Raw genomic sequence first — 13,770 nt, forward strand, 5'->3', positions numbered from 1 at the left:
GCTCCACAACAGGAGAGGCCACAACAGTGAGAGGCCCACGTACCGCAAAAAAAAAAAAAAAAAAAAAAAAGAGAAAGAAAGAAAAAGAAGAAAACTACAGTGAGGTATCACCCAACACTGGTCAGAATGGCCATCATCAAAATCTACAAACAATAAATTCTGGAGAGGGTGTGGAGAAAAGGGAACCCTCTCTCACTGTTGGTGGTAATGTAAATTGATACAGCCACTATGGAGTACAGTATGGAGGTTCCTTCAAAAACTAAAAATAGAAGTACCATATGACCCAGCAATTCCACTACTGGGCATATACCCTGAGAGAACCATAATTCAAAGAGAGTCATGTATCAGATTGTTCACTGCAGGACTATTTGCAATAACCAGGACATGGAAGCAACCTAAGTGTTCATTGACAGATGTGGCACATATATACAATGGAATATTACTCAGCCATAAAAAGAAATGAAATTGAATTATTTGAACTGAGGTGGACGGACCTAGAGTCTGTCATACAGAGTGAAGTAAGCCAGAAAGAGAAAAAAAAAATACCATATGCTAACACATATATATGGAATCTGAAAAAAAAAGAAAAAAGAAAAAAGAAAAGGTTCTGATGCACCCAGGGGCAGGACCTGAATAAAGATGTAGACATAGAGGGTGGACCTGAGGACATGGTGAAGGGGAAGGGGAAGCTGGACCGAAGTGAGAGAGTAGCATTGACATATATACACTATCAAATATAAAATAGATAGCTAGTGGGAAGCAGCTGCATTGCACAGGGAGATGAGAACATTGCTTTGTGACCACCTAGAGGGGTGGTATAGTGATGGTGGGAGGGAGACGCAAGAGGGAAGGGTTATGGGGATATAAGGGTACATATGACTGATTCACTCTGTTATACAGCAGAAACTAACACAACATTGTAAAGCAATTATACTCCAGTAAAGATGTTAACAAAAAAAGTCAATATAATTTTAAACAAAGTTTTATCACATTCTGGTGCTTTTCAAAAACTATTAACTTTTCTTGAGCACATTATTTTTGTATATATACACTAGAATCACTTTTCATACAATAGGAGTTTACAAATCTAATATCTTTTTTTTTGCTTCTGTATCCTCATTAAACCTATGAATAATATTTTGTGAGTAAATTAATTCTGCCATGCACTTTAATGTGTTTTGTGGGCTAATGCCAACTAATATGTCTGAGACTTTCAAAACATAGTCTTGCTTTGCAGTAGCTGTTAAGAGACTCCAACAAGAGCACACAAGGAAGGTTCTGATGTTTCTGAAGAATGCTTGGAACACAATTGTAAATGTAGTAAATAGAGAGAGAATAACATAAAACAAATTGGTTGTGTTTAAAACATTTCTTTATCTCCAGTTATTTAAAAAGCTGATATTTCTTGAAATAAAAAGATACAAGAAATCAGAGGTACATGCAACTGTAACGTAATGTCACTGGCAAATACTATTCAGTAAACCTGGATTAACCTTTCATAATTAGCACTTCTCAGCCCAAAAAATCCCTAATATTCCACCCTAATTCCATTGTAACAAAATCCCTATAAGGTAAGTCATAAAAGCAACACTAACCCCTTCCAAAGAAGAGAAACAAAAATGTAGCATTATTTTCTACCATGAAAGAAAGTTCTGGGCTGCCCATTTACATTATAGGATCTCAGATTTCAGTAAGGATTAAAGGCTGTATATTTTAAACAAGAGACATATAGAAATATCATGAAGATATTAGGATCCCTTCCCTACTTCTCCCGTACTCCATATACCACATCTTAACCTGGCCAGCATAGAAAAATTTAAGGATTTTCTTTGGACCTCAGAAAGTCTACCTTAAATTACTCAAGATTCAAAAAGCTCCACTTGTCACAGTAGTCATAAAATGCAGGCAGATTATCTGGGGCTCTTTATAAACGATTTCTTTGTGTAAATATCTGAGGAAAAGATGGGAAAGAAGTGCCTTGTTTGGATTGCAAGGTAAATTTAATTTTTCCAAATCATATTCACATCCATGTATATAAGTAAATGAACCATTTAGCTATTGCTATATAGCAAACCACCCAAAACTGAATGGCTTAAACCACAATTCTGCATGTAGGCAATTTAGGGAGAGATCATCTTGGTGGTCTCAGCTGGCTCCCTTTTGGCATCTGTAATCAGCTGCATGCCAGCTTTACTGATCTTAGCTGGGCTTTCTCATATGTCTAGGACCTCAGCTAGAATGAATCCACTGACTCAGCTTTGTTCTATGTGATTTTAATCCTCCAGCATAGGGGTTGGCAAAATTACAGCTCACTGCTTGTCTTTATGTATAAGGTTTTACTGGAATAGAGCCATACCCATTTGTTTATTTATTGCTTATGTTTGCTTTCACAATAAAACAGGGGAGTTGAGTAGCTGTGACAGGAACCATATGGCCTTCAAAGCCTAAAACCTTTACTATCTGGCCCTTTACATAAAAAGTTTGCTGACCCCTGCTCTAGCAGGGCTCATTTACATGACAATGTCAGGGATCCAAGCAAAAGAGTGGAAACTCACAAGGTCTCTTGGGGCCTAAATTTGAAACCACCACAGCGTCACTTCTGCCATGTTCTGTTGGCCAAAGCAAGTTAGAAGTCCAGCCCAGATCCAAGAAAAGGGGAAATAGAATCCATGTCTAGATGGAGAAGTAAAAAGTCACATTTCAAAGGGCATGGGTTCAGGGAGTAGTGAAGGACTCTGGTCATATTTACAACTTGCCTCACTAGATCACATAACAATTGCCTTCAGACTAAAAGAATTATGATGGAATAGGTGGATATATTTATAATATTTCATTAGGAAAGCCCATAAGAATCATGTGAGTCACAGTTTGTCAAATACGTGACCTGTAGATTTTTGTCAAAAGGATGTATCCATAATTATTTTGGTAGAGATTATCTTTAACACAAAGTGAGAGAGTGGCATGGACATATATACACTACCAAACGTAAAATAGATAGCTAGTGGGAAGCAGCCGCATAGCACAGGGAGATCAGCTCGATGTTTTGTGACCACCTAGACGGGTAGGATAGGGAGGGTGGGAGGGAGGGAGACACAAGAGGGAAGAGATATGGGAACATATGTATATCTATAACTGATTCACTTTGTTATAAAGCAGAAACTAACGCACTATTGTAAAGCAATTATACTCCAATAAAGATGTTCCAAAAAAAAAAAAATACTACGTCCTGGGAGAGTCAGATAGGAGGCTGATTGTTCATTATACAACCTTAGGAGATAGTTATTGACTTTGATTCCTGATCCTGAAGGGAAATAAGATAAAGCTCAATTAAAATTACTGAACTCATTTAGGTGACTAGGTTATGGAAGCAAATAGACCCAAGATGTAGGATGATTCCAATGCAATAAAAGTTTTCCTAGTAAATAGTCCACACAATGATTCAGGGACACAGACTTCTCTCACCTGTGGGCCTGCCAGTCCTAAGGCAGGTCTTCATCTTACCAGCAGAAAAGAAAAAGAGAAGGTGGAGGAGGCTCACATCCTTCCTGAAAGTCTTGGCTCAAAAGTAGTACACAGCACTTCTGCTCATATTCTGTTGGTGAGAACTCGTCAGTTGGCTACACCTAACTGCAAGGGATAATGGAATTTGTAAGTCTAACTCTATACCTAGAAAAAAGAAAGAAATGGATTTTGATGAACAGTTTGGAGTGTGTGCCATAGTCTACCTTCTGGTCATCAGATGTTCATTGCATCTTTCTTTTCACATTTATAGAACACATTACCTTCACAAGGGAGACCACCCAAAGTCTCCTCCAGTTACTGCTTCTAGCTCAAAATCCAGGATCCCTGGATGATGTTTAGTCTTCTCTGTAAGGTCAGGATGTAGTCCTTTAAGGTCTGAAACCCCCAACCCCTGCACACACACAGATAAAATATACAATGACAAAACTAGGCCAGGATAAATGCCATAAAACTGCCACTCAGAAAACAGATGAAGAGGAAATACACAACATTCACGGGTTAGTTGCAACAATGAATTCATGCTGGGAAGGTATTTTAATGAAGGAAGTTCCACTATTACACACCAGATCTCCATTCTGAGATCTGGTTAATGAAGGAAGTTCCACTATTAGACACAAGATCTCCATTCTGAGATCTGGTTAATGAAGGAAGTTCCACTATTAGACACAAGATCTCCATTCTGAGATCTCGTTAATGAAGGAAGTTCCACTATTAGACACCAGATCTCCATTCTAAGAGGAACTCTGTTTTCTGTTCTTCTTTAAGAGTTTCTTCTTGGTCCATTACCATCCATGACCACATCTGAGTCAGCCCATTGTGGAACATTACCTTTCTTGGGGGTTATGCAGTATTCACAGTCTGCTTCCTGCTCATATGAGTTTGGGGGCCCAAATATTATTTTAAGCCTTAAATAGTCAAAGGATTTTAACACAAGGATCAAAGTGTATTTAGCAATACAGTTGGTCAAAATTTTAGTAGAATTCTGATCAATTTACATACAATAAGTCTCATGGGCCATACCTAAAATTACTTCTTAGACACAATGTTCAAGACTTGTTTATTTCTTTGCTAAAACCTATGAAGACAAGAATTCTATCTTAATCCATCACTGTATATTAGAATCCAACATTTACTAATTCCCTGTAGGAACACAAAGTAGGAACATTTGTTCAATATAAAAAGTGCCTAACATAATACCTACCATATAATTAGTGTTCATCCAATGGTAGCTGTTAACATTAAGAGAGAAGCTCATTGGAATAGGAGACAGCAAACCAGGGGCTTAATTCTAGCTCTACTGCTACATAGCTGGGTAAGATCATGCAAGTTAGTTTCCTCATATTCTAAATCTTTCTCATATTATTGTTGTTGCTTTGCATTTTTATAATTCACCTCCAATCCTTTTTTTTTTTTTTTTTTTGCACTTTTATGATTCACTACCAACAATTGATGAGGAAAGGACTAATCTTAAGATCAAAATACCATGAGAAGCCCATAGGCAGATCTTTAGGAAAGTATTCAAACTACAGGTGTTATAATGGTAATAGTATTTGTAACAAGAATCAGTTGTCATCCAACCCAGCATGATCCAATAAACACAGGCTTCATCTAATGCCATGAGATTTGAGTGGGGCCTATATATGTGGTTAATTGTTTGAGAACCCTGTGATGGTTTATGTAGCTTTGGAAATGCTTCAGTGAACACTTATTTTTTTGAAATTTGGCTGTTTTTAATGAAATTCATAATATGTCTAATATCACAAAATAGCCAAGAAGCTGGAGCTGTGCACTGTGTACAATAAAACTTCTCTTTAAAATTTGGTAAGTGATTTTAGATCAGTGATCCCAACCCTGGCTGCACATTAAAGTCATTTGGAGAGGTTTTTATAAATACCAGTGCCTGGACCCCACTCCAGAGATTCTGATATAAATGCAGTTTTAAAACCTCCCCAGTGATTTTGATGGAGAACCACTGCTTTTAAAAGGGAAATATGTCAGCACGAAGGACACCTTTTTTAGTGCCTGTTACTAGAGGCAAGAAAATATCCTGCCTATACTACAGCTTTTATACAGTGTTATTACTTGGACTAGTCATGGCCTTTTTAGTCATTTTTAGATGAAAAATTGTTTGTTTTGTGAGGAGGGATGGGATGAGCAGTAGGGGGTTGGCTTAGGGAGGCTCCATAATTAGTCAATACAGTAACACTTGCCCCTTCCTCTGCAGCACATCGTGCTTGTGCAGCGTCAGATGTCTGTGATAGAAGAGGACTTGGAAGAATTCCAACTCGCTCTGAAACACTATGTGGAGAGCGCTTCCTCCCAAAGTGGTTGCTTGCGGTAAGTGCTCCTGCGCATGTGTCTTAGATGAGGGTGGGGTCTGGAAGACTGGTATTTGAGAATCTTCATCTAAAGTTATGCTGGTCATTCTAGCCCTCGGGGTGATGCATTTTGCAGAGTTAAGCAGGCTGTTTTCTCTTTTATCCTTGGATTCTGTGTGGATTTGAGCATTAGGAGCACCAAGGGAAGTCAAATAGACTAAAATTCCTCCTTTTGCATCCAGGCAGACTCACACTCTGATTTAAATCATCTCTGGTATATAAGGCCTCAACTCTAGTGCATCTAGCTCTGATTGCTACCTTGAGAGTGTGCCCTATGGCCTAATAACCACCATTTCAGCCATTCATTGTGAAATTGCACCATCTCTGAAGTCTTGATGGCAGGACTTTGTCATTAAAAAAAAAAAAAAAAAAAAAAAGTTATTTCCATGGCCACTCCAGCTCAGGCTTCTGTTATTTCAGGCTACTAAAATATACCAACTATACCTCATCTTCAGTTTCTCTACTCCAAGTAGTCCAATAAACAAATACTACAATTATAATTTCCCGGAAACAATTATCTTAGAATTCTCTTACTCAGAAACCTGCAATAACTATCTAATGATATCTAACTAACTATCAAATGCCGGTTTATTCTGACCCTACAATTATACTACCAACAGACCCCAGAAATCCATAGCACTGCTACCATTTGTTCTCCCTCACCTGAACACTATGCCTCAACAGTGCCCAGCTGCATATTGCCTTTCCAGCATAATCTATTGTCTTACCACTGTGCCTTCGATCTGGCCACTCTCCTTCCCAGAAGTGTGTACCCAGCTTCAGGTCTCTGCCAGACCATGCTCTACCTTAATTCCAAAGATTAAACTCACCTGCTCCTGGAAAACTGCCACAACCAAATCCACCCATACCTTAGAAGCTTGTTTAAATTGTATTTCACAATACTCTTAGAACATTGGGAAAGCTTTTTAGCACATGTGTGCATGCATGTATGTGCACATAGAAACACATACTTTATGTCTCTTTGGTGTTCCTCCCAGTAATTACTAGTTATATTTTATTCACACTCTGGCAGAATACTTCTGCAGCTAAGAAGTCTGGCTCTGGAATTAAATGTGGGTTGTGTTAACTTTGTGGGTTTGGGAAAGAGAAAAACAAATACCGTATGCTAACACATATATATGGAACCTAAAAAAAAAAAAAAGGTTCTGAAGAACGTAGGGGCAGGACAGGAATAAAGACGCAGACATAGAGAATAGACTTGATGACACAGGGAAAGGGAAGGGGAAGTTGGGATGAAGTGGGAGAGTAGCATTGACATATATACACTACCAAATGTAAAATAGATAGCTAGTGGGAAGCAGCATCAGAGCACAGGGAGATCAGCTCGGTGCTTTGTGACCACCAGAGGGATGGGATAGGGAGGGTGGGAGGGAGATGCAAGAGGGAGGGGAAATGGGGATATATGTATACATATACCTTATTCACTTTGTTATACAGCAGCAACTAACACAACATTGTAAAGCAATTTTACTCCAATGAAGATGTTAAAAAAAAAAAAGTTACTGAAAAACCCAAGCAGAGCAATTGTGTGACCCATGTATAACACACACACACACACACACACACACACACACACATTTTTTATTACTCTTTTCGCATATTTTGTAATCATGAAGGCTTATTTAATCCCTGTGTTTGGCACGGGTAGGTACCAACTGAATATATGTGATGTACAGAGTGTATTCTCAGAACCATGCTTGACTTCGGAAAGTTGAGAATAGTTTCTGCTTCCAAGGATCTAGGAAACCAGTTGGGAAAATAGGATACTCATTCATGAACAATTAAAACCATGTTCTTGCCCTTAATTTCACAGCTGTTAAGTAGAATAAAATGATTTCTGAAGTCACTCTCAGTTACCAAATTCTAGAATTTGTATGTATTCTAAACTCCATGTCAAGGATATAGAGAATATGAATGTGGAACTGCATTGTAAGAATCAACCCTGGGAGTTGTACTATGGCCAAAGAAACATATTTAAGAATTCATGGTACCTTGTGGCACATTGAACCATTAATTTATCAGCATTTTTATATAGACAAAATAAATGGGTGGCCGTAGTGTGGTGGAGAATTGTGGGAACTATCCCTCCTGTGTGCCTTTTACTCCAGTGAATAGGCTCTGTGAGTTAAGGTAGGCCACCTGGGGAACAGAGGAAGCCAAGACGAAGTGTGTCCTGTTCCTGATGAGACAAGCTACCTTAGGTAAGATGTTTAACCCCAACTGTTCCTGAGCTACATCATTTTTCCCCATTTCACTGACATTTTCCAGCTCCTGGAATGTTCAAGGTCTCCTGGGGCTCAGGGCTGAAGTTCTAAGTGACCTTATCCAGAGACAGCTTGGCCAAAGAACTCTTGCTTTAGCCAGTGAGTTTTCAAGTGTCACAGGAAGTATGAATACATTGAGGAGGAAGACTGAGGGTGTTTAAGTTACAGTCACAAAGCAAAAGCTCAGAGTTACATCATGTAATTTTACATTTGCAAATTGAAAGCTAATCATTCAAGCCCTAAGCCCTTTTTTTTTTTTTTTTTTTTTTTTTGCGGTATGCGGGCCTCTCACTGTTGTGGCCTCCCCCGTTGCGGAGCACAGGCTCCAGACGCGCAGGCTCCGGACGCGCAGGCTCAGCGGCCATGGCTCACGGGCCCAGCCGCTCCGCGGCATATGGGATCCTCCCAGACCGGGGCACGAACCCGTATCCCCTGCATCGGCAGGCGGACTCTCAACCACTTGCGCCACCAGGGAGGCCCCCTAAGCCCTTTTAACAGAAATATTGCTGACTGAAGTTTCTAAAAATTTTATCATTAACCTTTTCTTGCTGTCTCAGTGTCATCACTGCATATGTATTATTACATGTATTGTACAGTCTCAAATATCAATGTCCTTAAATGTCATTGCTGTGTATTGGTCAGTTTTGCCCTTAATTGAAAGCACCCAGTCTGTAGAACAATTTTGATTAGCATTTTCACCCATAGTCCTTTAAGACACAATCTAACTGGTCTTTCAACTCTTCCATCTGGCTCTTGACCAGATGGCCTACAGTCATGAAGAAGGAGGAAGGAACAACACAAACAAGCCATCCTCTCATGTCTGAACCTAAGGACAAAGTTTCCCAGAAGTCCTTGCTTCTCAGCATACTTCCCTTGGCATCTCATTGGCCCAACTCAAGTCACATGGCTATTCCTGGCTACATGGGAGGTTAGAAAACAAATATTTAGCAGAAAGGAGATTGTGATGACTGTCTCAGCCCAGCACTGATTGGCACATTGGATATATTGCAAAATGAATAATGGCAGGGTTCAGTTAGACAGAGGGGAATAACAGTTGGGGAGGCAACAGACAGTATCTACCATATGATTCCCAGAGTGACTGTGAAGGTAAAATGACTTAATCCATGGGAAATGCTTAGACCAGAGCCTGGAACAGAGCAATACATATTAGCAACCATCACCATTGTTATTAGTATGTATAATAATGTATTAATTGTTATCATCATTATTATTGGCTTGCTGCTCCTCATTGTTTTCAAAGATTTGTCTTTTTCCCTCAGTTTCTTTTCTATTCCTTTTAATTCTGTCATGTTTCTCAACTTTGATACCATTAAGGCTTAGCTTTCACTCACCTAAGGAAAGTGCTACTTTGTTTTTTGCTATTGAGCTAACAGCTAACACACACACGCATATACACACATACAATATACCAATTACTGGGCAAAACATTCCACATGTAATGCCTTATTTAGTACTCACAGTACTATTATTACCACCATTTAACAGGTGAGGAAACAGGTTAAGTAATGGGGCCAAGGTGACAAAGCTCTAATACATGGTGGATGAAGGTAAGCCTGTATGGCTATACTTCAAACCACTACATTATCACACTGTGTTATCTTCTTCAGTCCTTCAAAACTTGAGCATCAGGCTAAAATTTTGTGAATTTCTTGTGGCTAGTCTGGAAAATGGCAGGTTCAGATAGCAGGATAAGTGATTTTTATATGTAATAAGTAATACAAATGAATTAGTTTGTAGGAGGCAGTTCATAGTCATGGATTGAAATTTGACCATTACATTGTCAGATTACATTTGGGGATTACAGATCCTTTTTGATTATGATGAGAACTATGGATTCTCTTCTCAGGAAAAAGTAGATATGCACAGTAATTTGCAGCTCATTTCTGGGATTTCAAGGAACCCCCCTCCACCAAAAGCCCATCATCTATCTATAAACTCCTGGGGTTAGAAAATCTCCAGTTTCATTTTCTGTTCAATTCCTTTGATTATGTTATAAACCTTTCCCCGAGAAAATCTGAAATTGAACTAATAACAATACTTGCTACATCATATCTTAACTGAAGCAAGCTAGATCAATAGCTCTGTGAAAAACACCAAACTACAAGCCAAATAAGTATTACAATTTCTGTGTAGTTACCACCATCTGCTGGCCACACTTAGGTAAATCCTAAATTTACATTGAGCTTGGCTATTTTACTGGTATGTTCTATGTTCTCTATTAAATCAATATCCTATTCTCCCAATTTCTCCCAATCTCTCAATTTATTGGGATTGAGATATACACACTACTATATATAATAGATAATAAGGACCTACTGTGTAGCACAGGGAAGTCTACTCAATACTCTGAAATGACCTATATGGGAAAAGAATCATAAGAGTGGATATATGTCTATGTATAACTGATTCACTTTGCTGTAAACCCGAAACTAACACAACATTGTAAATCAACTATACTCCAATAAAAATTATTTTAAAAAATTTAAGAAAGAGTAGTTTATACAAACTACTATGTATAAAATAGATAAGCAACAAGGATGTATTGTATAGCACAGGGAATTATAACCATTAACTTGTAATAATATTTAATGGAGTATAATCTGCAAAACTACTGAATCACTATGCTGTATACCTGAAATATAATGTAAATCAACTATACTTCCATTTAAAAGAGCACCACATCTGATTTTTTTTAAAAAATCCTTATTGTTTTTCTAACCTCTGATTTTGATTTATAATCTGAATATACTGTGAAACGTTAGGCTGAACAAGCTGGACTTGTGGAATTAATTTTTTAAAGGAATCTTTATATTTGTGTCCTACTCTCCCTTAAATTTATGAATCTGTCCCCTCTTCCTTTCTTTCTACCTTAATTTGGATCTTCATCATCTCTCACCTAAACTAATTTCACTACCTCTCTAGCTTTTCTTCCTGCTTTGAACTGTTCTCCATAGGCTACCTCACACGGCCATCAGAAGGATCTTTTAAAACCCAGCTTCAACCATGAGACTCTCCCTGATTTAAACCCTTTTGTGTCTCCTCATTGCTACCGGATTAAATCCAGTCTTCACCTCAACTTGTCTTTTCACCCACCTCCTCTCTCTTCACTACTCCAAAACATATTATGTAGGCTATTAGCCACTCTCAGGCTACTCCAGAGGGCTGGAAGGAACAAATTTGTCTTCCCTAAATTGGAAAAGCAATTACAAAAAAACCTACAATTATGGCCAGAATATGGACTCAAACTTGATCTGGACAGCGAGAAAATTGAGAGGTGTGAATGTGTAAAAGAGAAAGGAGGACAAACACTGGACACTGGCAAAGTTGGAGTTAGTTGTATAGCAGTGTGGTCCAGGTGACTTAGCTTAAAGCAGGACCCCAAACAAAAGCTATCAATCCAGAGACAGAGGTAAGGGCAAGAGCTTTGGAGGTTGGACTGCTCCAAAGAGCTACACCTGAGGGCAAGGAAAGTGGCATACACTCACATTTTTCGGAACCCTGGCAAAACAGAACTCAAAGAATATTTTTGAATGGATATATGAATGAAATTTTACAAAGTTATATTTGTGTTTTCGAAAATATACTGAGACAGTATTCATGATGCCAAACCAGAAAACTAAAAAAGTATATTAAACAAACAGACATGTTAATCAATTATTGACAAAACTTCAATTTTCATGCAGGAACCATAGGTGTTTCCTATACAAATGGATAAGATTAGAGATGATTAGAAATATTAGTTTATTTCTTGTATTTAATTTCTTGTGGCTAATTACACCTTTCCTTTTCCATTTCAGTATTTCTATACAGAAGCTTTCAAATGAATCTCACTACACAATTTACGAGTTCTGGGAGAATAGTAGTGTGTGGAATAGGTAAGTTATGAGCAGGCCTTATTTTTTTTTATTTTTTTGCCAGGGAGGTGGCAATATACATGATATAATTTTAGAACCTGTAGAAAAAACTCCATTCCCTTTACCTCACCTTAAAACCTGTCTCATTTGCTCATTTCCTAAATCTCACTCTTTTTATGGATTTGAAATCCCTTTCCTTTTGAAGCACAAAAACTTTTGGTTATGATCACACTTTAAGAATTACCATTTTACTGATGCTTTCAGGTAAATAGATTTAGATGTGGGTCATGGGTGTCTAAGGTGTGCAGGGGTGGGAGACAAAGGATGCAGAAAAAGATGAAAAAAATTTTACTTCCTAATTTTTCTTAAGCTCTGTGATTTTTATTTTGCAATATAGCTATATATAATGGTTAAGATCATCATAGCTTAACAGCTTTTTGAAATGTCTTTACTTACTGCAAATAAAAGGGAAATTCAAGACATTGTTTGGAAAAGATTAAAAGCAAGTCAACTTCTCTTGTAATCATTCAGTTTTGTATATAATTATATTTGTTAACTATTCCTCGATAAAGTTAAAAAATAAATCAAGTTCTTTGAAATTAAAATTATTATTAATAAGTAACAAATATATAATTAGAAAAATGAGATGAAGGACATTTTGCTATTCTGAGATTATATAAATAGTTCTAGTTGGCTTTAAATGGCACGGAGAATATAGCTCTCCAATAAGTCCATATTTTGGGGTGTTAAATTATGGTAATGATACAAATACCTGTAAATTTAGTTGATACATATTTCACCTAAAAACTTTATTTTTGTGGCTATTTTAAACACTGTGCTATAATGCATAATGACATCAATAGAATTTCAGGCACAAAAGGGAGCTTTAAAGGCAACTTATTCAACTCTGTAGTTCCAGGCCTATACTTTTAGATGATTTTTCTTTCTTTTTATCCTCTAGAGATGGAAAATCTATAGTCCTTCTTCTTAGCTATCCTATTTTTTAAACATCCTGATGCCCAAGATAGTCTTCCTTCTGTTTAAACTTCTTGCTGCAATTACAGTTATCTCCTTTTGTTTTATCTTCTCTAGAGAATTAGTGCTCTCCTGTTTAAAAAAATAAAATTCTAGTGATACTTGTTAAATTACTCCTTAGTCCTTTTTTTAAGGGTAAATAACCAAGAAAAGAAGTCCGTATTCAGGCACTTAATCTAAATCATCCGAAACCTTGCCACCTTGAGTGAATTTGAACTGTGCTACATTCTACTCAGGAAGATTGTAATAAATTGCACAGCCGTAACCTGTAATTATTTATACAGCCACCGTCAGATGAATTATAGCAAGACCTTCCAAAGAAGTAATGTGGATTTCTTGGAAACTCCAGAACTCACATCTACTATGCTAGTTCCTGGTAATTATCCTGGGTTCACAATTCTTCTATGTGCTTTTGTATTGCCTTTCTCTGTTTAAAAGACAGTATGTTCTAGCTCCTTCCCCTTCATCAACTGTACTCTATTTTTTTATCTATCTTAAAATTGGAGAGTGGGGGTAGGAAGTAAGAGATCTATATATTTTTTCTATTGCCTTTAGTCCTTAGTTGACCCTATTTGTATTCCTGGCTGTATTAAACCTAATATTAGTCATTTGCTGGTCACCTTCTAACAATTTGAGGTATAAATCATGACATTTCAAAAAATTATTCAAATGCTT

The 13,770-nt window shown here is 37.5% G+C and overlaps 1 protein-coding gene across 1 annotated transcript in view; it reads left to right on the top strand.

Moving 5' to 3' along the window:
• Positions 1–13,770, top strand: part of NECAB1 (N-terminal EF-hand calcium binding protein 1) — a 232,355-nt gene that overhangs the window by 214,930 nt on the left and 3,655 nt on the right. The window contains exons 10-12 of the mRNA XM_060116144.1: positions 5,747–5,859; positions 12,004–12,081; positions 13,380–13,471. Of these exons, the coding sequence (XP_059972127.1) occupies positions 5,747–5,859; positions 12,004–12,081; positions 13,380–13,471 (283 nt within the window). The remainder of the gene's footprint in view (positions 1–5,746; positions 5,860–12,003; positions 12,082–13,379; positions 13,472–13,770) is intronic.

The sequence above is a fragment of the Mesoplodon densirostris genome, chromosome 13, assembly GCF_025265405.1.
Source record: "Mesoplodon densirostris isolate mMesDen1 chromosome 13, mMesDen1 primary haplotype, whole genome shotgun sequence".
Lineage (NCBI taxonomy): Eukaryota > Metazoa > Chordata > Mammalia > Artiodactyla > Ziphiidae > Mesoplodon > Mesoplodon densirostris.